This window comes from Arvicola amphibius, chromosome 4, assembly GCF_903992535.2.
Source record: "Arvicola amphibius chromosome 4, mArvAmp1.2, whole genome shotgun sequence".
Taxonomy (NCBI): Eukaryota; Metazoa; Chordata; class Mammalia; order Rodentia; family Cricetidae; genus Arvicola; species Arvicola amphibius.
In genome coordinates, this window is record NC_052050.1 from 114,627,490 (window position 1) to 114,654,293 (window position 26,804).

General features: G+C 42.2%; 1 protein-coding gene across 1 annotated transcript in view; it reads left to right on the plus strand.

The window, feature by feature from the left end:
* Palld (palladin, cytoskeletal associated protein) overlaps positions 1-26,804 on the plus strand; it is a 380,611-nt gene that overhangs the window by 126,478 nt on the left and 227,329 nt on the right. The window contains exon 2 of the mRNA XM_038326176.2: positions 18,115-18,293. Within this exon, the coding sequence (XP_038182104.1) occupies positions 18,115-18,293 (179 nt within the window). The remainder of the gene's footprint in view (positions 1-18,114; positions 18,294-26,804) is intronic.

Here is a 26,804-nt window from a genome sequence, read left to right on the forward strand (position 1 = left end):
GTAACTCACTCAACAGAGTGCTGGCCTGGCACGCACAAGGCACAGCCTCCAATCTGGAAACGGTGGTGCACACCTGAATCTCAGCACTTGGGAGGTGAGGAAGAAGGATCAAAAGGCCTTTAACTATATAGTGTATCTGAGGCTAGCCTGGGCTAGATGAAAGCCTGGAAGAGGAAGAAAAGGAGGAGAAGGAGGAAGAGGAGGGAGAAGAGATGGAGGAGGAGGAAGAGGAGGAAGGAAAAAAAGCAGGAACTTGCATGCATTTGCCTTTAAAAACATTCTTAGCCTTTCCCTGCTTATTGACTTTAATCTATACTGTACACTGGAACAAGACCATGCCATTGTGTGCCTTCTCCCATCAGCCCTCTGGAGGCCACTGGAGCAACCTCTTAAGCTCTTTTCATCCTCTTTCCTGCTCACTAGAGCTCCCTGGATTGTTCATAAGGAGGATGAGCAGTCCCTGGTAGCTGCTAGAGAGCTGTTCATCACGACACACCAAGTTCAGCATGTAAATTTCCCCATATTCATTAGAAACAGCTGGTTTACCACTTAGAGTGTAAAAATTAGAAACCTGTGTTATAAAGAAGAAAATGAACCTTCTTACTGTGGAGAAACACTTGAGTACCATATTGTTATAAGTGAAGGTGGTTTTGGTCCTTGCAAGTACATTAAGATGAGGGAATGCCCCCAGGAAAGGAAACATAGATACCATCCACCTGAAGGAAAGAGACTGACCAGTTATTAATCAGTCTAAGGAGGGACTAGGCAAATCTTTATACAGGTAGGTAATGCTGTTGCTTATTGCTGGCCCGTCTCTTGGTATGTATCTAGAGCCCTGAGCATCTGCATTCAGAATGTCCTCATGCATATTCATGAGAATTCTGTCATATGCTGATGTCAGGATTTTCTAACAGAGATTTAGTGAAACAAATCAGTATTGCAGTGTTCAAATGAGCTCACCATATTCCACAGATCCTTAACCCTGATATCTGTCAGCTTTGGATGGCACCTTGTTCTCTTCAAGGCCGTGGGAGGGAAGAACTAGTAACTTGGGGTTGCTTGTGTGTCTTCCCTGGTGCAGTCACCCCACTGAAGGACACGCTGCTGTGAGCACACCCCTTGTGCTCTCCAGTATCTTCAAGGTTTCCTTTTGTTTCATGACTAGCTTCTCTTTGTCAAGCAAGATTGTCAAGGTCCATTCCCGGGCTGCTCGGGGGATGGGAGTGAGATTCCTCTGTCCTCTGTGAGATTCATTTTAGGAAGAAAAGGCTGGGACACTGACTCCACACAGAGCCAGCCACATTTTTCCAAAGTTGTTGCTTAGTTGTTGAGGACACAAGAGAATTCTGCTCTAAAGTGTCACATTCTACATGACCTCATTTATGACCTGGTGTGGCATTTTGCACATTCTCTGCAGCAGGATATGCTTTCTCTTTTTTTAAAATCCCTTGGAGGGGCTGGAGAGATGGCTCAGCAGTTAAGAGCACACTTGCATGGCAGCTCATAACTGTCTGTAACTCCAGTTCCAGGGGATCTGATGCCCTCACACCAATGTAAATTAACTAAATTTTAAAAAGTCTCTTTGAATCTGTAGATCAGACTCTTGGGTTGTGTATGTAAGTGTGTGGAATGTTAATATATGCCACCATGCTGCCTTCACTTGGGTCCTGTGTGTTTCTTATGATGACTATGTGTAATGACTTGCATGGCAAGGGAAAGCTTCATGGGCAGAATACAATATTATAAATACATTAATATACAATGTCATCGGGGTGGTAGTGGGAATAACGCAGAAAACTAATATTTTCATACCTCCAAAGTCAGGAACATACCTTTTTAAGACTTTTTCTGTGTTTCTTCCATTAGTCAAGATAAACATAGAAGCAGCTAGATCGTGTGACTCTGTAAACTGGACCAAGCTCACACCAGACATTAAGAACACACAATCCTCTTTAATTCTCCTTTACATAGGATGTACAGATAAAATGTGGCTTTGTGAGAGCACAGCAGGGATGGGGGGCTCCATGGGTCAAGTACGTGCTGTACAAGCCTGGGGATCTGAGTTTGAATCCAGGACTCCCCCAAAGCTAGGTGCGGCAGTGCACACCTGCAGCCCTATAATTTGGGCATCACGACAGAAGTAAGCGCATCCACACTCACGGGAACGCACATATATAAACATGCAAAACTTTTAAAGAAGCGATCACAAGAACATAAAAGGTCGAAAAAGTATCTTTCTTGGGCACTGAGAAGGTTCAGCCCATTAAGGCACTTGCCAACAACCTGACGACCCAAGCTCATTCCCTGAAACTCGCGTGATAAGAACAGCCTCTCTAGCTGCCCTCTGACTGTGGTGCGCATGTGTGAGTAGTGTTAAGATTATTATTTGTCTTTCTTTTTGTGTCTTTGTGTCCTGTGAGTATATCAAACCCTTACTTCCTGGAAATGAAACAAATGACATATGTTCTTGGAGCTGTACTCTTCTCTGAAGAGCTTACAGGGACCCCACAAATCCATGTAAGCCGGCAGCAAGTCTCAACATGTTTTAAATATGTTCATTTCCCTCGTGTAGGACCACATAGCTCCCAAACAGAAACCTATGTCCACCCCCTGCCACCACCTACATGAGGAGCACTGGCTTGGTTCGTGTTACCGTATTACAAAGTCCAGTAATATATCTTTATTGCCTTCTTTATGGAAAGGAGCACTGAATATTCTATCTTCCTTTGTGCTTTGCTCTTTAAAAGTCATTACATTTATTCATTTGTTGGGAGTGGGTTTGTGTATCCGTACCATAGAGCAGGTGTAGATTCAGAGTCCAGATTGCAAAGGGCAGGTCTCTCCCTTTACCGTATGAGTCCTAGGGATCAAACTCAGCTCCTCAAACTTGGCAGTAAGCACCTTCACCTACTGAGCTATCTCACCGCCTTCCCTCTTTCCCATGGCCTTTTTACACATGGCCTGTGTGTTCTGATGGGTCCAATGTGCTTACGAATGCCTTTCTAATCAGTAGATATATGGGCCAAAGTTTGGAAAATCAGATTCTATGGACAAGGGTGGAAAGGCCTTTGGAGAGTCATGTTTTAACTTTGCTAATTGTGATCGGAAGACTGATGCAAACGGCAAAGAATGAAGTCCATATTTGCTGATTTAGGAATGAAGCCGTAAATGTTGGTTATATGATCGCTGAAAAGTTATTGTGTGGGGATCAATAAACCCCTTTCAAGAGCAGCGTTAGGAGGCCGTTCCATCATCTCCTCCACACACCAGCTACAATTACATTATTAGGCCCCAGCAAGCTGGGCCCACTCATTTCTGCAGCTCTTCACGTTGCAGTAAATGACCTGGCAACAGATTTAACGTTTTCTCTGTAATGTTCAATGCTAACTCTTTAGTCATTGGCCAGAACAATTTCTAATCCCACCAGAATTTTAGAGGTATTAAGGGCTTTGGCTCCAATTCACTCAGAAAACATAATGATGTTTCCCAGGGAGAAGATGAGGGGGAGGGAGAGGCATTGCCACTCTCCTTGGTGAAGGGTGTCTCTGAGTTAGAGCCCCGGGAGGTCAACCTGGGTGTGATGGCTCCCACTGTCATTAACACTAGAAAGGTGTGAGCCGGAGTGAGTGAGCAAGCAAGCATTTGAAGGCTGCTGGCCTCCACAGCGCTTCTCAGGCCAAACTGAACTACAAAAATACCAACCTTGCCTCTTACTCAGAAGAGTTTGCACAGATCCCAACAAGTGGACTTTCGACCTCCACACACACTCAAACACACACAAAATAAAGAGATAAATTGAGGCTGAGGCGACGGCTCAACAGTTAAGAGCACTGGCCGTACTGCTCTTCTGGAGGTCCTGAGTTCAATTCCAAGCAACCATACGGTGGTTCACAGCCATCTCTACTGGGACCTGATGCCCTCTTCTGGTGTGCAGGTGTACATGCAGACAAAGTACTCCTGCATCAAACAAAACTAGGTACGTGTAAAGTAACAAAACAAAGTGCAGTAACAAATAAGACCAGTTATCTGGTGACACAGACTCTAACACTAGCCCTTTGGAAGTGGAGATGGGCGCATCGCTGGGCCCTCTCTCCATCAAGCAGTCAGCCTAGCCCATTCATGAGTTCTAGACCAAGGAGAGACATTGTCTCAAAAAAACAAGGTAAGAGGTGCCTAAGAACCAAACCCAGATCTATCCTATAGCTTCTACACACTTGCACAAATGGGCACGCACACTTGAGCACACATACACCCATCAACACACAAAAGCTTATACCACCCACGATCATAAATTAGCTAGAAGCACTTTCCCAATGGTGTACCGTTAGTGTTCTGGCCTTCTCAGCACTGAGAATAAATGGTGTCTGGGACTGGATGGCGGTAGATACGATACCTGCTGTTTCTAGAAGTAAAGGTCTGGGATTACAAAGTTGAGAGTCAGCTTTCCACACACACTGGAACCACAGTAGCAAGTTCCTTCTGTAGAGAAAAAGCACGCTTATGTCTCATGGACACACTTACGAGTGATGGCTCCACTGTCTTTGGTTGATGTATATGAGAAGAATATTTAGGGAAAATCTAAAACAGATTATCGGCAAATGGGTGAAGCGCAGGGCAGAAGGCTATCCAAACACATGGGCAAAATACATTTCTCTGAATTATTCTCTGGTCTAACAGCGGTGCTTTGCAAGTTTCTTTAGTGCTCTCAGTGTGCTGTTGAAAAAATAAATTACACCTCGCTGGATCTGGACGTAGCATGTGATTTCCTAACAGAAGGATTTGTAAACGCTAGGGGCTCTGTGCTCACGAGTTGAAGCTAAATATGATCCCTAGGAACAAAAATAGAAACACACATATAGACATTGTTCTTATTGACTAAATACAGAAGTCTTTTTGTTTGTTTTTTGGAAGACAGTCTGGGTGTCACGTGTTAATGTATGTGTTAGATTGTTTTTTTCCAAACTATGAAATCACTTTTAAAGCTATATTTTCACCACATAATCTGTTTATTAAAAGGGGAATAATGAAGTGTGTGTGTGGTGAATTGTGTGTGGTGAATGTGTGTGTATGTGTGCATGTGTCTGTATGTGTGGGTTGAATGTAAGTTCCATTCAACAACTAACACATTTCCAATAAACAACCTTGTTAATGGGTCCCTGGAAATCTGCTCCACTATCTTAATTAAATGAGGACAATCTATGAATGGGGTACATTATAATTTAGAGAGCTCTGGTATTTCTGAATATCCAGCACGCCAGGCATTTGATGCGTCATACAAATCTTATGCATCAGTCACCAACCATCTACTACAAGAAAGGGAACAGCATAGAATCTTAATCAAGTCTCCATCTAACTCTTAAATTCTCTCTCTACTGCATCTCTGCCAATTATGTCCCACCTTCAGCTCTCCAGTAACTCACTAACTTATTCCACCTAATTCCAACCCATTCCTCCTTTTCCCCTTCCCTCCCCTCCCCTCCACCCATACCCCCCTCCCTCCCTCTCAAGGCCAAGGAGCCATCAGGGTTCCCCACTCTATGCTAAGACCAAGGTCCTCCCAACTCCCCCCAGGACCAGGAAGGTGATCGACCAAGCTGAGAAGGCTCCCCCGAGAAGCAATTTTAAGATCAAGTCCCAATAATCCACTGACAGTGGGACAATGGAACCCTAAAGTTTTGGGGAGTCTAGGGTCAGGTTTGGGAGAAGAAATTAAGCAGTGGCACATGTGTGCAGCCGCAGACACTCATAGCATGCTGCCTTCCACTTTTATCTAGGACCAAGTGAGATGCTTTGAAATTTTCCCTGTAGTGTAACTCATCAAAATGATAAGATCTTAAGAAAAGGCTTTCTCCTCATGGATGCAAACTTGAGACTCCAGGAGAGATGTGGCTAGTGCAGAGACCAGAGATGTTCAGCTTTGCATTTAACTTAGCATCCTCCTTTCTGGGACCAACTCTAGGGATTTACATTGTCCTTTGCTGCAAAAACAAACAGGCACAGATACTATCATCAGTCACATTTTAAAATACCCGAATACATCTATGTTATTTGCTATCCAAGTATAGAAATATCATAATTTCTTTCAGTAAATAGACACCATATGTCAAAGCTGTTCCCTCCACCCCACACTCTCTCAGTATCACACAGTACTCAAAGATGCTTTAATCTATGGTAAGAGTCACATGTGTATTTTTTTTAAATTAGTGACTTTATTTCTTTCTTTATTTTTGTCCTTTTCCAAGTCCATATATGCTTCTAAAGCCAATTTTTACAGTTCGTATATTGTAACATCCCTGTACCTCTGGGACACATAGCGTGGAAGCACTCTGTGATGGTGCACTGCCAGGTAAAGGCGGGCGTTCTCATGTAATCACAAAGGAGAATACTTTCATCATGACATAATTTTTTAAAACACACACACACACACACACACACACACACACACACACACACACACCTTTTTTTCCCCCAAAGACAAAATCTTAAGTCTGTCTCTGGTCATAATGCAGAGTCTCACATTTAAAATGTCTGACCAATTAGAATGAAATGTTAGCCTGAGGTGGTTTGCCCGGAACAAGCAACTGAAAGTGAAAATGCCATTTTATTCGTTATTCAAATGGCTGGCTACACCAAGGTATAATTAATTCCGACTTCCTGTTCTTCCTCACACACCTGAGGCTCCTCCCTGCTCCGGCAGTAGCTACACCCGGGAGATCTGAAGAGACGCACTGGGGAGGCAGCTTTCTTGGAAAACGCCTCACCTGTCTACAAATTTGAAAGTATGTACTTGATCCAAATGGCGGGTAAGGAGACAGATGTGGTTTGGAGTATGACCTGAATGACCGGCGTGGCCACAACCACAGGCATAGCTTTTGCAAGGTGTCTGAGAATCTATTAGGGACTTGCTTCAAGGACTGTGTTGGATGTTTAATCAAGAGAGTTGGGTACATAGGTATGTGGTGCTGTGGTGTGTGTGTGTGTGTGTGTGTGTGTGTGTGTGTGTGTGTGTGTGTGTAGTGTTGCTGCATGAGTTTTATGAAGCCATTTGCTATCCCAGGCAGAAGATGCTGCAGAGCCCCTGAGTGCTGTCTGTTAGCACTTCCTTCTACCCCTTATTTTCCCTCTTGAGTTGAAAGCATGCTCTCCTCAGCGGTTACCTCATTTATATGACCCTCCTTGGAAAGTGAGCTTCTCTACATATGGACTTGTAGGAGCACAAAATAAGAACACAGGGAAACAGACAGGAGAGAAGGAGGCTCTGAAAGAAGTTAGCTGGAGAAAAAAAAGCCTTCGCTTGGAAGGAAAACATATTCTAGAGATGGAGTTCCTGACTGCAGGACTGGTTTAATCGTGCATGCTCGGCTTGCCTTACGTGCTTGTTCTGTGGTTCCTGCGGCACCTGACTGACCACACTGGAATGACATTAGACTAGTGTAAACTCAGTAAGCTTTAGAGGAGGCCATGACCTCTCACCAGCCTCTGACAGGACAGCCACCAATTTAAGCAGCAAAAGAAACCACTGTCCTTGCTCCTTCCCTCAGCTGGTTGAAGCCTCCACCAAATGAAGCTCACTTAGAGACGTGAAAGTTAGGAAGAAAGGCCCCTTGAAAAGCAAAAGTTCTGCTTTTGGAAAGCAGTGTCAATGGTCCTTGCCTCTTGACCCCTAATGCTTATTCTGCTTCTTCTTCTCTTACCCCTGGTTGTGAGCAGCTAGTAATGGCACCATTCATGCGAGAAACAAAGCTAGAGGAATTTGAGACAGAAACACCCTTAACTTTGTGGAGAAAGACGTTCTCTCACAGGGGGAGAAAGTTGGGCTCACTGCTGTTGGTTATCGTTAGACATAGACTACACTTGGGCTTTCTGAGGGTTCAGAAGTGAACCGCACTTTGGTTTCTGCAATTCCAGCACTGGAGACATCAAGTAGAACCACTGTCCCTCTCCCAGTTTTGGCTTTGGGCACTTAAGCTTTCATAATTCTGAGGTAATCGCTGTATTTCAATGGACAAGTTCCAAGAGCACGGATGATTGACAGCAGCGTCTAATAAAATATCTCCCATTTTATCCCCTGCGGAATGTCGTCCAAATTACAACAATAGCTAATAAGTACCTGCCATAGCTACGGCAACAGAATAGCTGACTCTGCACCTCGCGCTGTGTTTATGCGTGCGATGTCTCATTCCCAGGCTCTGTAATCCATTCCTTCCCTGCTTTGAAGGCTTGGAAGCATTTTGTACAAATTTTCAGTGTAGGTGGCTTTGAAGCACAGCCTGTTGGGTCATGCCGACTTATTTGTGTGCTGGCGTAGAGAAGTGGTGGGAATGAGCCGATTTTTAAGATGACAGGTGTAACTCGAAAAGTCTGTGGTTGAATGACATGGGGGCTGAGAACCTTACCCATCCCACCACACACCCTTATATTTCAAATTTATGCCAGTATATTTAAAAATGCTAAATACCATTATCACAGTGTGAGAGAGGATCTTAGCCATTGCTCAGTTTATTTGCCATAATGTGTCTCACACTGCCCTGGTCCTTCAACGTAATTCTCAAAACACATGTTCCTCAGTCAAAGATGGTTGAGAATGATGCCTGCGTATTTCCCTCCTAGAGAGATTGCACACTGGCACTGTTCCAGCTCTAGAAAGTCCCGGAGTGGAAATAGATGTGTAGTTTTTGTTGAATCCAGTGTTTTGTAAATCTCTCTGGCCCCAGAACTTTCCATCATTGTCTGTTAACCTGCAGCAGAACCAATTTCTTGGGACCCATTGGAAGACACACTAGTTAAATTCATTGCTCGGGATTCACAAGGTATTAAAGTCAAACGCCAAACTGGGGAACCACAGGATCACAGTAGCCTGAGTGGCTCCACAGGCCAGACACGGTAAGAACCAAGGCAGCATACTTCTATACCAGGGCCTATCTACTGCGCCACTGGTGTGGAACATATTAGGGGAGATCTAAGATTTTTAACAGCTTCTGGCAGCATAAATATTTGTTGTAGACTTAACTTGAGTATTTTTATAGTTCTTTTGTAAGGACAGCAATGAGATAACTCTGTGTTCATAATCTGAAGCCACAAAACTATCATTCAGGGGCAAAACAACATAAAATCCTTCTCCAAGTTTAATTTTATCTCAGTTGCTCCAATCCTATTGTCCTTTTTTGTTGTTGTTGTTTGTTTGTTTTGTTTTCAGTTTTTCTTTTTCCCCCTAAGGAGATAAAGCGAATATTGAGAAAAGAATTACCAGTCGTGACTTTTTAGGTTCATAATCCATCTTATCTGATTTTCCTGGGCCTTGAATTTCAAAAAGCCAGTTTATTGGTCCCTTTTGGATGGTCAGGTTAAAGTACATCTGTTGACCACATAGATTTAGCTATTGGCCTTCAAGCTAAGCAATCATGAAATTACAGCCATAGTAAATTTAAACAAGAACTCATTTCAGTCCAGTCAGCCCATAAATCCACATAGCAGAATAAACAGGGTACATCTTGTGGTTAATATGAGCACATGTGAAAAATTAAGAAATCTTTGGTGACAAGACAAAAATTACTCCATAAAAATTAATTGGTGTCTAACTGAAGTTGTACAAAATGCAGAGCTGACGGACGGCAATGGTCTAACAGCGAGGTCAGGCATAAACAAAGCCTGTGCGGCGCCTAACTTGCCTTTTGGTTTTGTGGGTCTCCTGTTCATGACAGAGCCCTACCATTCCCGAAGGTGAATGGGCCACCTGAGAATTATAAGCAGAGCTGGTTATGATTTCCTGCATCTTTCTGAGGCTTCCGGTCCCCTTATTTCATTTCTATTATAATGGTGATGGAGAACTGGTTGCTTTAGTTTCCTACAGACGTGGGCGTCAACCGAGCAGGTGGAGCAAGGGAGAATGCAGCGCTAGCGCTGGGCTTGCTCCCTGAGGTTAGCATCAACACGCCTTGGAAGAGAAATTATTTCAGGAACCAATGAAGTCACAAAGAAAGAGAATTAAAAAAAAATCCAGAGGGACATCTTTTCCAAATAACTTTCCTTTCCCACGAAGCCAAAGAAGGTGGCGCTGATGAAAACATACACTCCCAACTGTTTTCAAAAGGTTTTATTCAGTACATGTCTTTTTGTTTCCATTAACTGGTTTCTTTGAGTCTTACCACTTTGTTTAGCAGCATTGGAGAGCCTTAGTTAAGATTCGCTGGTGAAGCTTTTTGCCTTCTTTAAATCAAATTTGTTTCATCTTAAAAGCCACATGTTTAAAATGTGGCACATAAAATATTTCTGAGATGCGTAGTTTGTGGTTCCGTAAAATAAAAATGGTCAGAAGAAACGGCCACTCATAAAATCTATATTTCTTGCTAAATGGTATAGCATTAGAATGGGATTACCCATCAACTCATAGCCAAGTGATGCGGTATGCGAGTTTAAAGCATAAACCATTGGAGGTTACAACCCCGAAGTGTCTATTTTGCTTCGTTGGTGTGTTTGCTGGCTCCTCTCATTTTATCAGCTGGTTTGTCCTCATGAAAGTCAATCTTCCAAGCTCTGTTTAGAAGCATCTGAGTGTTCTGAGCATTTCCTCCAACATGACACTCTGAGCCCCAGTGCCCTTTGCCAAAGCAAAAGGAAGATTATTTAGGGAGGTAAATGTTTAAATTGTCTTCTCCGCCCAAGAACGGAGAAGACGAGCAGTTTTCAGGGACAGCCACTTGCTCAGAAGCAGCTACAGCCTCCTGACTTTTTTCCGCCTCTCACCCTCTCCGACCTTCACCTGAGCACAAGCCCAGAGCTTCAGAAAGATAGTCTTGAATTCACAGAAAATCAGTTGTCCCCTAAACCTCACTTTGCAATGCAGAAAGTAAATAATGAAATAGGGAACTGTTCTATGTAAAACATCGTCTTAGATTTCAGTCCAACCATTTCTTGCTGCTGCCATCATATGAACCTTGGGTGTTTGGCATAATCGCATTTTTAGGATAGAATGTGTGGAAGATCCTAGGTACCAAGGGACATTGGGCAACAAAAAGAAAACATATACATTAAAAACTTCAGTCAGAACCTAACACAGAATAGAATAAATATTGAGTACACTTCCTATATACCTTTAATACTCCAGTCTTTCTCCTCCTATGTTCTACGTTCCCTTGTGACTAAAAGAAAGCATTATGAATTGTGCTCCCATTATTCTCTCTTCAGAAAGTTGGTCTTGACCAAAGCCCTCTCTCCAAAGCAGGTTTTTAAATCTGTAAGTATGAACCCATAACCATTTTTGGAAGGTTTTTGAAGGTGTCTGTGTGTCCTTACAACCTAGAAGGAACCCAAACTCCTTAGATGCTGTGTTTTGTTTGTTTGTTTGATGCCTTTAGCTGTCATTCTCACTCCATTGGCCTTTAGGCAGGTAAGTAGATACCAGCGTTCCCGGGCATTTCTCAATGGAAGCGCAGGTAATTAAGCCCCTTAGTGAACAAATAAAGAGCTGGCGGAAAAACTACTGAATAAATGAATGACCATGACTATAGAACCTAACCCTCAACATTTTATTTCCAATAATGAAAAGTTATTCTCACACTCTGTGCATGGCCTTGGAGTCCAACAACCCCTTACCAGGTAAGCTCCTATATTCACACCCCTTCATTCTTTTGCAGGGGGATTTAGCACAGCTACTAATTTTTCAAGGTTGACTTCTCCAGTTCCTTTGGGCTCCCTATTGTGCACCAGCTGGGCCAGAGCTTAGAAAGTTGAAATCAGGAAACTTTGTTAAAAGGTGTTTATATCCAGGGTTGAAAACTTGATGAAAGGTAGAGATAAGAGCGTGGAGGGAAATGAAGATTATCTAGATTTGATTGTCCATGATCCTCTTTCTCTTTACTGTAGATAGATGAGAGTCACTTGTATCTAAAAATACAGCCACAATGACTTCACAAGGTTGTTGTGAGACTAGCGTAAGTTGGTATATGCAGTGAGTTTCTACCTGCAGTGAGGTCTTACATGCACAGCACACAAGGTGTAATAGTCATTTGAAATATATTAAAGTTTCCCGTAATCTGACTATATTACTTTCAAATATTCTCATTTAAAAACAACTATATCACCGTTTTGCTGCAACTACAAGATTTCACTTGTATAGTTTAATGATTTTTCTTTATTAAAAAAAAATTTCAAAGTGTGGTCAGGCATGTTGGAGACATCTGGAACCTCAGAAACAAGGAGCCTGAGACCAGCCTGGGCTACCAACAAAACTGTGTCTCAAAAGCAGAGTAGGTGGTTCCGTGAGTAAACGTGCCTGGTATGCAACCATGAGGACCTGAGTTTGAATCTGTGCACGTGTGTGAAAAGATGTCACAGCGGAATGCAGCTGTGAGACCCATGCTGCAGCCATGGACATTGGCAGATCCACAAAGCTCATTGACATGCTACATATTCAGGGAGAGACCCTGCCTTGAAAACTAGAGATCTGTAGGGAAGATGCCCAATGTTAACCTCTAGTCTATATGAGCAGGTATTTACACAAGGACAAGGACATATATGAAATACCACATAAAGAAAAGGATTTGTGGGCTGAAGAGAACTTCTGAGTGTGGTTGAAGCTGGCAATTCCAAGACTAGTTTTCCAATGTGCCATCTAGTATATTACTCATTAGATAAATGAACTCTTAGAATTCAAGTTTGGAAGAAGAAAAAAGTAGCATCTTAACCCAGTTGACTCTTGGTTAGCTGCATGTTTCCATCCAGCTCCCCCTCACCCAGTCCCCCACGTTGGCCTTACCTCATCACAAACAGAGAGGGCTTTGAAGATCCAGAGGAATGGAAGGCCATGCTCTCTAGAATGAGACCATGCTTAGGATGGCAGGCATGTGTCACTCTAAGCTTTGACTTCATGTGCTTTGTAGTCTGCCCAAACAGCTTTGCTTAGGCTTCTGATCCCTTACATCATACTGATTGATTAGTGATGTCTGCCAAAGAACAGGGCGTGGGAGGGGGTGGCAGTGTCACCAACGCAGCTTTCAAGGTAGTTTATATGCCAGCATTGGTTTTCTTAAACTCCTCCTCAATGAGAGTTTAATGTGGGAGAAAACTTAGGAGGTCAGCATTTGGTCAACAGACCCGGCTTTCACCTCCTCTCTACATAGTGAATGTGCTGAGTCCTTGCCAGGAAGCTGTTAGAATTATGACTTTGTGCAAACTTAACTAAACAAACATGGCTATAGCACACATCCCATCTAATGTGGGTTGTCAGAATGTCAAAAAATCAAAGGTTCTTTCAGTTCAGCAAAGAAGGTCGTTTATGTCTGCTACAAGCTACATGAAGCCTGGACAAGGCTGGCCTCCTTTCCCGATGCACGCATGCACGCACTAACTACTCTGTTTTAAGTTTATGCTTGTAAAGTACACTTCAGCTTGACTTGGTCAGAGTGCATGAACTTCTCCACATAAACATTCTAAAGCAAAATCTTGGATATTGGTATGATTTAAACTATCCGTTCAGGCCTTTCATCTTTTATACACTTGTTGTTTTATTAATGCACCAGCGATGGTCTAAGTTTTGAAATGTCAGCTATTGTGAGGTCAACCAGCCAGGAACTTATAGCGGTTAGAAGGTAGTTTATTACTAGGGAGGCTGAGGTAGGAGATCTCCTAGTTAAAGGCTAGCCCGGGCAGTATAGTGAGACCCTATAGGAAAGAAGTGAGAAGGGAGAGGGGGAAGGAGATCATCATTTATACTTACAGTTCACAAAAGGAGGAAACAACACCATGCCACAGGAAGAACCAAGTCAACACCAAGGCCAAAAGAGGACAGAGAATCTGCGGGTAGAAGCCACTGTTACAGTTTCTGTAGTGAGGATGGAAATCAGCAGCAGGATGGGCCAACTGATGGTTGCCCTTTTGGATGAGTCAGTGGGCTCCTAGGAACAGGGCCTGTCCCTACTTTTCAGTGAAAGCCCCATGGAAAGGTAACTGGAATAGGTGCTCTTGGTTGGCTCATTTGCATATCAAAGGCAAGCTTGCAGGCCAGTTTCAGATCTCTAGGTACTGGCTGACCCTAGGAAGGGCAGTCTCTCCATAGCCATAAGACTCCAGATGACATAGCAACAGAAACACAGAAAGTAAAAAGATGTGTATAATACACTCTGCATACCGAATGCTCTGCTGCTGAAGCCCAGTGAATATGTTTAAAAGACCAAGTCATAAACCCAGAGGCAACTTGAGTTTAACATGATAGGAAAACACAGTAATAACAGATTTCAATATGAGTGTGAGGAAGGCATCAGCACTTGCGAAGCAGAAAGGGGAAGATCAGGAGTTCAGGGCCAGCACTGGGAGGTACTGAATTGAAAGAGTAGAATTGAGGCCAGTCTGGGCTACAAAAGAGACTGTCTCAAAGATCTCACCTCCTAAAAATTGTGTGTGTGTGTGTGTGTGTGTGTGTGTGTGTGTGCGCGCGCATGCGCGTACACATGCCTGTGTTCATGTGTAATATTACATACCTTTAATATTAAATACTAAGTACAATAGTCTTGATGAACACAAGGTATTAAGTCTGTTCTGTGGCAAAAAAAAGCACCTACCTGGCTTTGACATCTTTGACATATGAAATATATTCTCTTTAAGGTATATTTCAGGTATTGTGCTTGGCAGATGTTTCTTTTAATCTTACTCTTATCATTATTACCTTATAATTAATCTTTTAAAAATACAAGTTCTGTGGAATTGATATTCTAGGAAAACATCCTATAATATGCACACAGGATTTTAGTAGGTATTAAAGAGAATTCCGTGGTCTGTTAAACTTAGGAAATGCTAGATCAGACAACATTATAGAGGATTTTTCTGCAGGCCTTCTCGGAGCTTTTGACAAAAATCATGGAAAGCAAATCTCGAAGGCTGAGTGAGTACAAAGTAATGTGTGACCCATGACTGTGCTGGACACTGTGGATCAAAAAGAAATTGTTCTATTTTTATTTAATTTTGCAGTCAAGAAGGAGTTTATGTAAGAAAGATGGATAAGAATTGAGAGGGAAGAGAAATTAATCCAGGCATAGTGACTTAGTCCTGTTATCCTGGCACACTCAGGAGGCTGAAGCAGGAGGATCACTCTAAGTTCCAGGCCAGCATGAGCTATCTATTTATTTATTTAATTATTTGAGACCCTATCTCAAAAAAAAATCATCAGAGAAAGGGAGCAAAGAGGGAATATGGTCAAAATATGTTGTAATATATTCTGAAAGTATACATTATACATATTATGAAATTATAATATAGTATGAAATTACCCAATAAAACCCATTATTTCGTACTAATAAAAAAGTATTCCATTTTCTAGGTAGAAAAGTGAGATATAAATACATTAAACTTTGGATATTGATAGAAGAAAATACTACACAAGATATAAATCATAGGAATAAGTGGGGCTGCAGAGATGTCTCTGTAGTTTGGAGCAGCTGTTGCTCTTGCAGAGGACAATACCCAGCTCTGCATGGTGCCTTACGACCATTCATGACTCCAGTTCCAGGAAATCTGACACCCTCTTCTGACCACCATATGCACCAAGCTTGCATGTGGTACACATACACACATGCACGCTAAACACTCATATGTATAAAATACAAGAATCTTTTCGAAAGTAGTAGTGATCAGTTGTCAGATAAGTGAATGATATTCAAAGGTTTGAAGGACCGATGGGAAGAGCAGAACTGTGAATGCGCCTACTTGCAAAGAGACTTGAGATGTGAAGTACGGTGGCTTTAGGATGGAGAATCAGGAAAAGTTAGCACAACTAGGGCATCTTAGATCCAGACTTAAAGGTACATTCACGTGGAAACACTCAGGGACCCTCAGTGATGGCGTAGACTTAGGAAGAGGGTCATGATTCTGTGTGTCTAACAAACTCCCAGGTAGTGCTGAGGCAGATGTCCCCAGGTCTACAGTATGAGAAACTATAATTAGGCACCAATGGACATTTCCTAGAAAGTAAAGAACATGAGTTTCAGCACTAGATAGTCAAGTGCAACTCCTTCCTGACTCCACTGCCATATAACAAATGCAGCCACAAGGAAATGTGTGATTGGATGAAAAATTAAAAGGAAAATAATGTCTTGACTACAAAGTTTTAGCTTATTGTCATTTTCAGTATCTTCTTCTGTTTTACCCTCTCGGCCAACTCTAAAGTGTGAAAGGTAAGATTTGCTGGCAGCCTTGCTAAAACAGGCTTTCTGGCCCTCCATCTGCAGAGTTAGAGGGTGAGATTCTGCACGCACACACTCGTGTAGCTGTCAAAGACCTCTTGTTGAGGCACATCCATCCAACGGTCATCATCATAGTCTTCTTAAAGCTCCCCTACCTTCTCATTTTTCCTTTTCCCTTAGTGCTGGGTTTATTTCTTTTTCCTGGAAGCCAAAACCAACTAATGCCAGAACAGATAGACAAATTCCACAATTAGTTTCAGAGTTTATCAAACATGGTTCCATGCTTTTCTCATAAACAACACTCAATAGTTGTATGTTCAGTGGAGGTTTTGTATGTTGAGCAAGCCTCTAGAGGTTGTTTGTCACAAGGATTAATGCAGAGGACCAGAAAAGAATTCCAAAGAAGGGAAGGTGTGGGTAAAAATGGTCAGAGAGTAACCCTTGAGGGCTATGTAGCGGTGAGCCCCTGGAATATTGGACAGAAACAGAAGTTTATCACAAAACAAAACAATAGAAAATAAAACTAAGGGGAAAGTCACTAGAAAGCCATCAATAACAGACCAAAAGTTCAAGGACTAACCAGTGGAAGAAATTCAGGAGATTATTAGTCTGATGACAGACACAGAATTTACCATTGATCAGAAATAGAACTAGCGTGATCGACAAGAGCCAACACCACACTTAGTGCTTGTAGGTAGCAAGGTGGACTATGGCTGTAAAAAGAGAGAAGGAAGGGAATGTGACATGGCTTTAATCTGGATGAATCTCTAAGACTTCATGCAAACAAGAACAATCACACAGTACCCCAGAATTAAGAAAAGACTGGCCCAAAATAATATGAGCCTCACTATATAAAATGGTGCATGGTGTTGGCTCATTCTGTTCTATTTTTTTAATCCTCACAGTCATGATTGTTCTGTAAGTATCAGTGTGTGGCTTTTAGTATGGCCTCTGGGTTGGTGCTCTGTGAGTTCACAAGACCTTTGCTTCACTAACTTGGTTTTCAAATTAAATATGGACCTACATCTCGTAACTCCAGATAAAAAAATTAGTCCCCAGTGTTGTCATAATTTCACAATTTTATAGACAATCAGAATCAGAACAGATTTCTTAGTGTTATTAAGAGATGAATTGAAAATATACTTCCAGAATCTCCGGGCGTCTTAGTTTAAACAAGCATGTTTCCATGGTTCTTTAAGAATGCGTCACACTAGCAGGTTTGAGGGAAAGGTATTTGTTGCTTTGTCTGTTTTGTTTTATGTAAAAGCAGCCAGAGGCTACTGAGTTTGAGGAGGTAGGGAAACAGAAAAAAGACCATGGGAAGGAGGCTGTGCAATCAGCCACAGCCTCCTGCCACACCATCTTGGCCTAGAAAGGAAAGTGCCAACAGGCAAGAATGAATTACAGCTCACTTCGCTTTCTCTCTCCATTGTGGAGAGCAAAAAAGCCAGCTCGAAACTGCTGTGAAAATCAGGAATATGAAGGCATACAATCCTGGGCTGCTCAGTGCGCAGAGAATTTGCTGGTCAGTTCACATTGCTTTAATGACCATACTTCCTGAGCACTGCAGATAGTTTGAACATAAAGTTTATATCCCTTTTATACTCTTCCTTAGATAAGAGTAACAGGTAAGATTGTAATGATCATGGAAGTCCTACATTATAAAACATGTTATAAGACACTTTGGGTTTTAGTTCCTTAAGATTATAATCAAAACAGTCTTTACAAGTTCAACAAGGTCACTTATTTTAAGGTTACTATAATGTGCAAGGTGCTTGACAAAGAACATCTTCGTGGGGCAGGTGTGTCTAGTCATTAATTTCACGGGCTAGGTTTACTGAGCAAACATCTTCCGGCATAGCATGAGCCTTGCTTCGTTAGCACACAGCCGCTGCCTTATTCTGTGCCTCACCAATCCTGCTGTCATCTGTTTGTCCTGCAGATGGTTCTGTGAAGGGAAGGAGCTGTTCAACAGTCCTGACATTCAGATCCAGGGCGACGGTGCGGAGCTGCACACCTTAGTCATTGCTGAGGCCTTTGAGGACGACACAGGTCGCTACTCGTGTCTGGCTACAAACCCCAGCGGCTCAGACACCACATCCGCAGAGGTGTTCATTGAAGGCAAGTGGGGTGTGGCGGGGTGAAGTGGGAGTGGTCTTCTGGCTGTCTTCCAGGCATCCCTGCAGTCCCGTGGGTGTAATTTCCCAGGGCAAACAGCGCTGTGGTGATGTGGGTCAAACCCAACCTCATTTCTCCTGAACAACTCTTGAATTACATTTCATTCTCACTTGACTAGTTCTGACATCTAGGCAGGCATCAGGTGGTTCCTTTCCATCTCTGCCACATGTACCTTGAATTTATTTACAATATAAAGCAGCCAATTTAGTTCTTCTCTCCTCAAGTAAATGAAGTATGAAAATGTAATTGAAACACTGTATCATCCAAGGTTATAAAAGATTTAGGGAGTTATTTACTCATGGGGATGAGAAGTGTTGAGTTTTTTGAAATGTTTTAATTTTACTAAATTTGAGCACTGTGCTTTTTGTTGTTGTTAAGACTCCCTTATTTCCACTAATTAACTAAGAACATGAATGAGTTGGTATGGATGACTTCAAAAACTGATTCTCCAAGAGCAGTTTGAGAGAATGGAATAATTCTATTGTCCTGTCATTAATCATTTTTTTAAATAAAACAAAGCCTTGTGAAATTGGAAAACTTGATTACCATTATATCATAGTTTAAATAATATTTTTGGATCAATACCAATAGTTCTAAATAATTAGAAGTGCTTTAAGCACCACACTTCTCAGACTGCCTTTAAATCTACGATTTCATGGCTATCCCATAAATCAGTTGCTTCTTAAAATAATAGCTACAATTTCAAACAAGCTTGGAAATACTTGAGGCCTCTCCTATGTTGAATTTCAGTTTTCAGTTCTTTTGTCTAATTACATTATACCTTTTCATTGCTAAAGCTAAATAAAATAAGGTCTGAACTCTTGTCTAGAGCTCCTTCAAGAGCCAGCAAAAGCGTTTTAAAAGCAAGAGGAAGGCTGACTAAAAACTGGTGCCTTTGCTTTTGAAAGGACTTTCCACTTTGCATGAGTGTTTGCAGGGACCTCTGGCAACCTTGTCCTCTTAAGGAAAGCAAACTGTGTGGCTGATGCCTATGACCTGTCTTGTAAAATGCACAAGTGTGCACACACACGCACACACATGCGCACACACACACAGAGGCGCGCGCGTGCGCGCGCACACACACACACACACACACACACACACACACACACACACACACACACACAGGCATGCAGATAAATTTCTCTAAGCTTCACTGTCAGTCCTTGGAGGTATTTCTCCGATTTTCCATTTTACAAATGAGAAACAGACCCAGAAAGGTTGACAGGGTTCCTCCAATTTAAAGTGCCCGCTCTTAGCCACGCCATCGTACTGGCAAATATTTAAAAGTGCTTCATCAGTGAAAAATGGATGGCAAAGAGAATTCTTCTTTCATAGTGAGTTATTAGCAAGTGTCACTAACGAGCGGGAATTCTTCTTTCATAGTGAGTTATTAGCAAGGGTCACTAACGAGCGGGTGCTATAGTGAACTTCTCGTGGCATTTTACGGCACAACAAGGGAACTGAAAGAAACCTGCTTGCAGGTTCTCATCTCTGTTTGTTCCAAACTTCTTAAAATGCGATGCCTCATTTGCTTGAAGACTTGCTAGAAATAAATTGGAATTTTTTTTTCCTATGTGCAATTTTCCCAGGATACTCACTAAACTCTGTGGTCAGCAGTTTTGTGGATTTAGATAGTGTGTGACCTTACATAGATTGAAGGAGGATAAAGGAACTGGGTAAAACAAGGTAAGGAGCCAGTAAGATTCATCTTCCTAAGATAAACTACTACAGAAACTGGCTAACAATGACTTGTTAAATGAGGATAAATACTAAAAATTTAAGTGGAATTTTCAGTATATATGTATCCCTGAGAACAATGACATGAGATAGGAGCCAAGCTCAGACACGTTCTTCATCTCACTGAGAGTCCCAAGAAGAAATGTTTGCCTTCACTTATTCCAGCACTGATTAGATGCAGGCCTTGCTAATTCCACAGGAACAAGGAGCCACTAGAGGTCTACCAGAAGTAGAGAAGTTGTGGCATTGTTAATATCAACAAAATCTTTCTAGGAATATTTCAAAACCTATTAGCTGGAAATTATCTATATCCCACTGATTGGGCCCACAGAACAGCAGAGTAGGTAGGTAGGTCCACTTGCTGCCAAGCCTGACAATATGATTTTGGAACAATATAGCAGAAGAGAAGGGAAACCCAAGAGTTTTCCCCCAACCTCCATACACGTGCTACGGCATGTGTACCGTCAAGGGTGTGCACGAGCACATGAAGAGTGATAGCAGCATTAACAACAGAATAATAAAATTATGGGTCGATAGTTGAGGAAACAAATTTAAGAGATTAAATAATGATCGTGTGTGTGTGTGTGTGTGTGTGTGTGTGTGTGTGTGTGTGTGCTTCCATGCTCACCTGTGAGTCAAAGATTCAAACCCAAACAATCTGCCTCTTCTTCGCTGCTCCAGAAAAAAGTGAAGAAGAAATTTTTATTATCCCTGGGGCTGCTCTATTCCCTGCCTTGCTCTGCTTTCATTGAGTTTTCAGGACAAAGTACTTTTGTTGGCCATCCTCACTTGTATATTTAATAACTTCTATGAAACAGGCACTGGTCCCAACCTGAAGCTCACATTAATAAATACATAGCTATTCTGAAGCTCACACTCAAGAAGAGAGAGGAGAAGGAAGGGAGGGAGGGAGGGAGGGAAAGAAAGAAAGAGAAGAAAGGAAGAAGGAAGAACAAGAACAAAAAGAATGAGGAGGGAAGGAGAATAAGGAGAAGGAGAATAAGAAGGACCCAAGAAAGTCCTCAAAACTCCAAGACTTAGCAAGACTGTGAAGGAAATAAGAATAACTGATAGGATGGCCAGGTGAAAAGCCACTCTGAAGAGGTGACATTTGACCTAAAGCCAGAAGAGAAGAGCAGAAAAACCTGGTGAAAGGTCCAGGGAGAGAGAACAAAGATTCTGGGTGGGGAAGACCTGAAGGACAGAAGGAACCAAGGGAAATCCAAGACCACTGGACATCATCAGCCAGGTGATGGCGACAACTGTGACTTAGAGGGGAAAGAGTTTGCTTTAGCTCAAAATCCAGGTTTCATCTCATTACTCCAGAAAGTCAAGGTAGCCAGAACTTGAAGCAGCTAGGCACATGACATCATAGTCAAAAACAGAGAGAAATGAATGTTTGCAAGCCTTTTTATTGTTTAATTTGCTCTTTATACGTAGGCAGTCTAAGATTCCCCTGGCTAGGGAATAGTGCCACCCACAGTGGGCTAGGTCTTGCCATATCTATTAGCATAATTAAGACAATACCCCCCACAGACCTGTCTTCCCACCCACTGTCTGCCAGATGATATACTGTATCAGTTTGACAGTTCAAACTAGCCATCACCTGAGGAGAAGGGAGTTGCTTCGGGAAGGAGGGACTTGTCAGCAGTGTCCATTCTGCCGAGAAGTCAGATGGACTCCAGGATCAAGCCACTGCCTTTAGCAATGCTGGGCATGGTTGGTGATTGTAACAAGAGGCACCTGGGAGAAAGGTGTCACGAGTTGAAATGAATTGGAAAAGTTTGCCACCTATGGAATCTGTAGCAAATATTAGGTGGTCCTTTGTGAAGTTTTGCCAAGTTACCAGCAGAAACATTGTCAGTATCTATCTGGAAAGGGGTAAGAGGCCATAAAGGACAGTTTGTTGGCAGTCTGCTTACAGGCAGGAGTTACTGGAATATGTTCATATGCCGTAGAAAAGACACAGTAGGGGGAGAATTAGATTATGCAGTAGAGAGGGCGAGTAAGATATAAAGTCTTTAAGTGAGAGGAGAATGTGGCTCCCATGTGTGCAGGATGGGGAAGAGATGCCCTCCTGGGCTAGAAAGGAAAGGAATAACTCAAGAATATGTAAACAGGAAAAATAAACAGCATGTGAAATAAATTCATCCCGACTTTCCACCATTCCCTCCTCTTGCCATTGTAAAATGAATTGGTATAGCTTTAAGAACTCTGAAGAAGGCAGGGTGGTGGCTCTTAAAATGGGATGAAGGAAACTGGATTGAACTAGACCTTGTGGGCATGACAAATGTGGATCTAGAGGAGAGGACAGGAAGTCAGCGTTGAAGACAGGGAGGTTGGGCAGGAATGCAGAAGACAGATGCAAGGAAGCAGGTACTGCCTGACATTAGTCTCTGCTCACTCAGTGCTAAGTAACCAGGTTGCTGAGATCTGGAAGGAAGCCAGGATGTGGCATGGGCAAGTGTTCCTTCTGCTCCTCCCAGGTCAAGCCCAAATGCCAGACCACTGTGGTGCGCCAATGTCTGATATCAAATGGATTTCCAGTCATCCATTCCTTCTGCTAGATTTGAAAATTTATGAAGAGAACATGAAAAAGCCTAAGAATACATTAGGCTCTTCTTCACATTATATTTTTCATTTTTATTATTTTTTTCATTTATTTTATATACCAACCACAGTTATCCCTCCTTCTTCTCTTCCAGTTCCCTCCCCCACCTCTTGTCTTCCCCCCATCCACTCCTCCTCCATTCAGAAAGGGACAGGATTCCCATGGGAGTCAACAAAACATAGCATATCAAGTTGAGTCAGGAGCAAGCTCTAGCCACCTGCATCAAGGATGGGTGACTTGTCCCAGCCTGGGGAATAGGTTCCAAAAATACCATGGTGTCAGGGATAGGTCCTGATCCCACTGCTAGGAACTCCACAGACAGACCAAGCTACACAACTGTCACCCACATGTAGAGGGTTAGTCAGCCCCAGAGTCCACGAGTCCGTGTGGTCCCAAGTCTGTGAGCTCCCACTAGCTCAGGTCAGCTAGTTTTTGTGGGTTTTCCCATCAAGATCTTGATCCCCTACCTCATACAATTCCTGTTCCCTCTCTTCAACTGGATTCCTGGTGCTCAGCCCAGTGCTTAGCTGTGGATCTTTGCATCTGCTTGCTTTAGTTACTGGATGAAGGCTCTCTGATGACAAGTAGGGTAGTCACCACTCTGATTATGAGAGACAGCTAGTTCACATACATTCTCCACTATTGCTAGGAGTCTTATCTGGAGACATCCTTGTGGATTCTTGGGAGGTTTCCCTGGCACCAGGTTTCTCCCTAATCCCATAATGGCTCCCTATATCAAGATATCTCTTTTGTTGCTGTTGCTCTCCATGCTTTCCCTAAATCAACTAACCCATTCCCCCAACCCCTCACATACCCCTCCCATTACCCCCTCCTATAGTTTATCCAAGAGATCTCATTGATTTCCCCTTCCCAGGGAAATCCATGCATCCTTCTTCAGGTCTTCCCAGTTACCTAGCTTCTCTGGGGCTGTGGACTGTAGCCTGGCTCTCCTTTGCTTTACATCTAGAATCTACTTATGAGTGAGTACGTACCATGTTTGTACATCCAAGTACATACTCACTTGGGATGATTTTTTTTCTAGTTCCATCCATTTGCCTACAAATTTCATGATGTCATTGTTTTTACAGCTGAGTAATATTCCTTTGCGTAAAGATACCACATTTTCTTTATTCATTCTTCAGTTTAGAGGCATCTAGGTTGTTTCCAGGTTCTGGCTATTACAAATAACACTGCTATGAGCATAGTTTGATATTGCTGAGTTTTGAGGTAGATTGATCCCCATTTTTTCTGAGAAATTGGTATACTGATTTCCAAAATGGCTATATAAGTTTGCATCCCACTAGCAAGGAAGAATGTTCCCCTAAATTCACATCTGCTCCAACATATGGTGTCAGTGTTTTTTATTTTAACCATTCTGACAGGTGTAAGATGGTATCTAAGAGTTGTTTTGATTTTCATTTCCCTGATAGCTAAGGATATTGAGCAATCCTTTAGGTATATCTAATCATTTGAGATTCTTCTGTTGAAATCTCTGTTTAGATTTGTACCCCATTTTTAATTGGATTATTTAGTATTTTGATGTCTAGTTTCTTCTCTTTATATTTTAGAGATCAGCCCTCTGTCAGGTGTAGGGTTGGTAAAGATCTTTTCCCATTCTGTATGCTGCCTTTTTGTCTTATTGGCAGGGTCCTTTGCCTTACAGAAGCTTCTCAATTTCAGGAGGTCCCATTTATTAATTGTCAATCTCAGTGTCTGTGCTGCTGGTGTCATATTCAGGAAGTTGTCTCCTATGCCCATACATGTAGATGGAAACCACTTGTTCATTTCCCAGCTGCCAGGGCCTGAATAATCACACAGAAGCTATATTAATTGCAACACTGCTTGGCCTATTAGCTCAGGCTTCTTCTTACCTAACTTTTACTTCTTAAATTAACCCATTTCTATTAATCTGTATTGCCATGAGGTTGTGGCTTACTGGATCAGGTTCTGTTCTGGTGTCTGTCTCCTTTGGCATCTACATGGCATTTCTTTGACTCAGCCTGCTTTCTCTGATTTCCTGCCTGCCTATAGTCTGTCCTGCCATAGGCCCAAATCAGCTACTTTTTTTAACCAATGATAATAAAACATATTCCCACATCACATGCATTCAGGGTTACCTCCCACTTTCTCTTCTATTAGGTTCGGTTTATCTGTTTTCATGTTGAGGTCTTTGATCCAATTGCACTTGAATTTTGTGCAGAACGATATATATGAATCTATTTTCATTCTTCTACTCATGAACATCCATTCATGCCAGCACCATTTGTTGAAGATGCTTTATTTTTTTCCATTGTGTAATTTTGGCTTCCTTATCAAAAATCAGGTGTTCGTAGGTGTGTGGATTTACATCAGGGTCTTCTATTCAATTCCATTGATTTACCTGTCTATTTTTATGCCAGTACCATGCTGTTTTTAGTACTATACCTCTAATGTAGAGCATGAAGTCAGGGACGGTGATGCCTCCAGAAGTTCCTTTTTTGTACAGGATTGTTTTAGCTGTTCTGTTTTTTTTGTCTTTATACATGAAGTTGAGTATTGTTCTTTCAAGGGCTGGAAAGATGGCTCCCTTATTAAAGGTTAGGTTTACAACCAAAAATATATTATACATTTTAAAATAATTTTTCCTAACATTTTGTGAAAAGCCAGTGGTTTGCCCTACCTTTAACACTGGCTGTGTGCTTTGAAATTAGATCATTATCAGGATCTAAGCGGTTGAACCTGGAGTGGTGCCTGGCACGTGATGCTGGCTACTCTGAAGATCACAAAAAAAATAGTATTTTCCTTAAAAATAAATCTAAAGCATGCATACGTGCACACACACACAGATAAAAATATAAAATAAAATCATGCACAGCCTAACTAAAATAACCCTGTGGTTTTCTCTGTGTGTATATTTGTGTTGCTGGGAACTGAAACAAGGGCTTCCCACGGCTAAGCATACACTGTACCATCAACTCAGTAGTCACTTCTGGTATGTTGCCATTTCTTTTTTTCTTTCTTCTTCTTCTTTTTTTTTTTTTTTTTTTGGTGTGTGTCCTTTTTTAAACAACCTTCACACCTGGTCTGTTTGTATTTAGTTTAAATTATTGTCTCCCAAGCATTTACTCAAGTCATAAATATCCCTCTTTCTAAGCAGCAGATAGCACACAGGGGCTGACTGGGGGTGGAGTGGGAGGGACGGAATTGCCCTGAGGAGAGGGAAGGGAAGGGGCTGACACCTTGAGGATTTGGTCTGCTCCAGCCTGCCACAGCTGTGTTGACACCTGAGACATAAGGTGACTTTGGCATTCCACACAGGCTGGGCAGGTGCGGAAGCACTCCAGAACACTATTATTTTCACCTTTTGACTGTCTTTCTCAGAATATCAAATCCAGGGTCTTCCATGTGCTAGTCAGGTATTCTGCATCTGTGCTATAACACAGTCCAAGAAAATCTGTCTGTCTGTCTCTCTGTGTGTTTCTGTCTGTCTGTGTTTTATTTAAGACAAGATTTCCTTTAGTCGTCCCTGATGGCCTTGAACTCACTAGGATCCTTCTGTGCTAGGATTCGAGACCAGTCCTAGATCCCAATGCCTGGCTCCTAGAATAAATCTTTTGTTGTTGTTCCTGAAGTAGGGTTGTTGTTGTTGCTGTTATTGTTATTGTTCTAGAGACAGGGTCAGACTAACTGAAGCTAGTCTAGGACTCAACTCCTTAAGTAGTCCAGATTAACCTTAAATTTAAGGTTATCCTCCGGCCTCAGTTTCCCAAGTACTGGAAATAAAGGTGTAAGCCACCACACCCAGGAAGAATGACTTATTAGTAGGGCCAGGAAGATGGCTCAACAGGTAAAGGTATTTTCCTCAAAAGGCTGGCAATATGAGTTCAATCCCCAGAACCTACATGAAAGAGCAGATGTAGAGAGCTGACCCTATAGGGTTGTCCTCTGATCTGCATGTGTATACTATGACATTTGTGCCACACACACACACACACACACACACACACACACACACACAATTTTTTAAACAAGAATGACTTTTAAAATAAAAATCATCAGAGAAGAATTACCATATTTTTTTACATGCTAGGAATGTTTGGAGTCAGGTGAAAATAGCCTCTTGT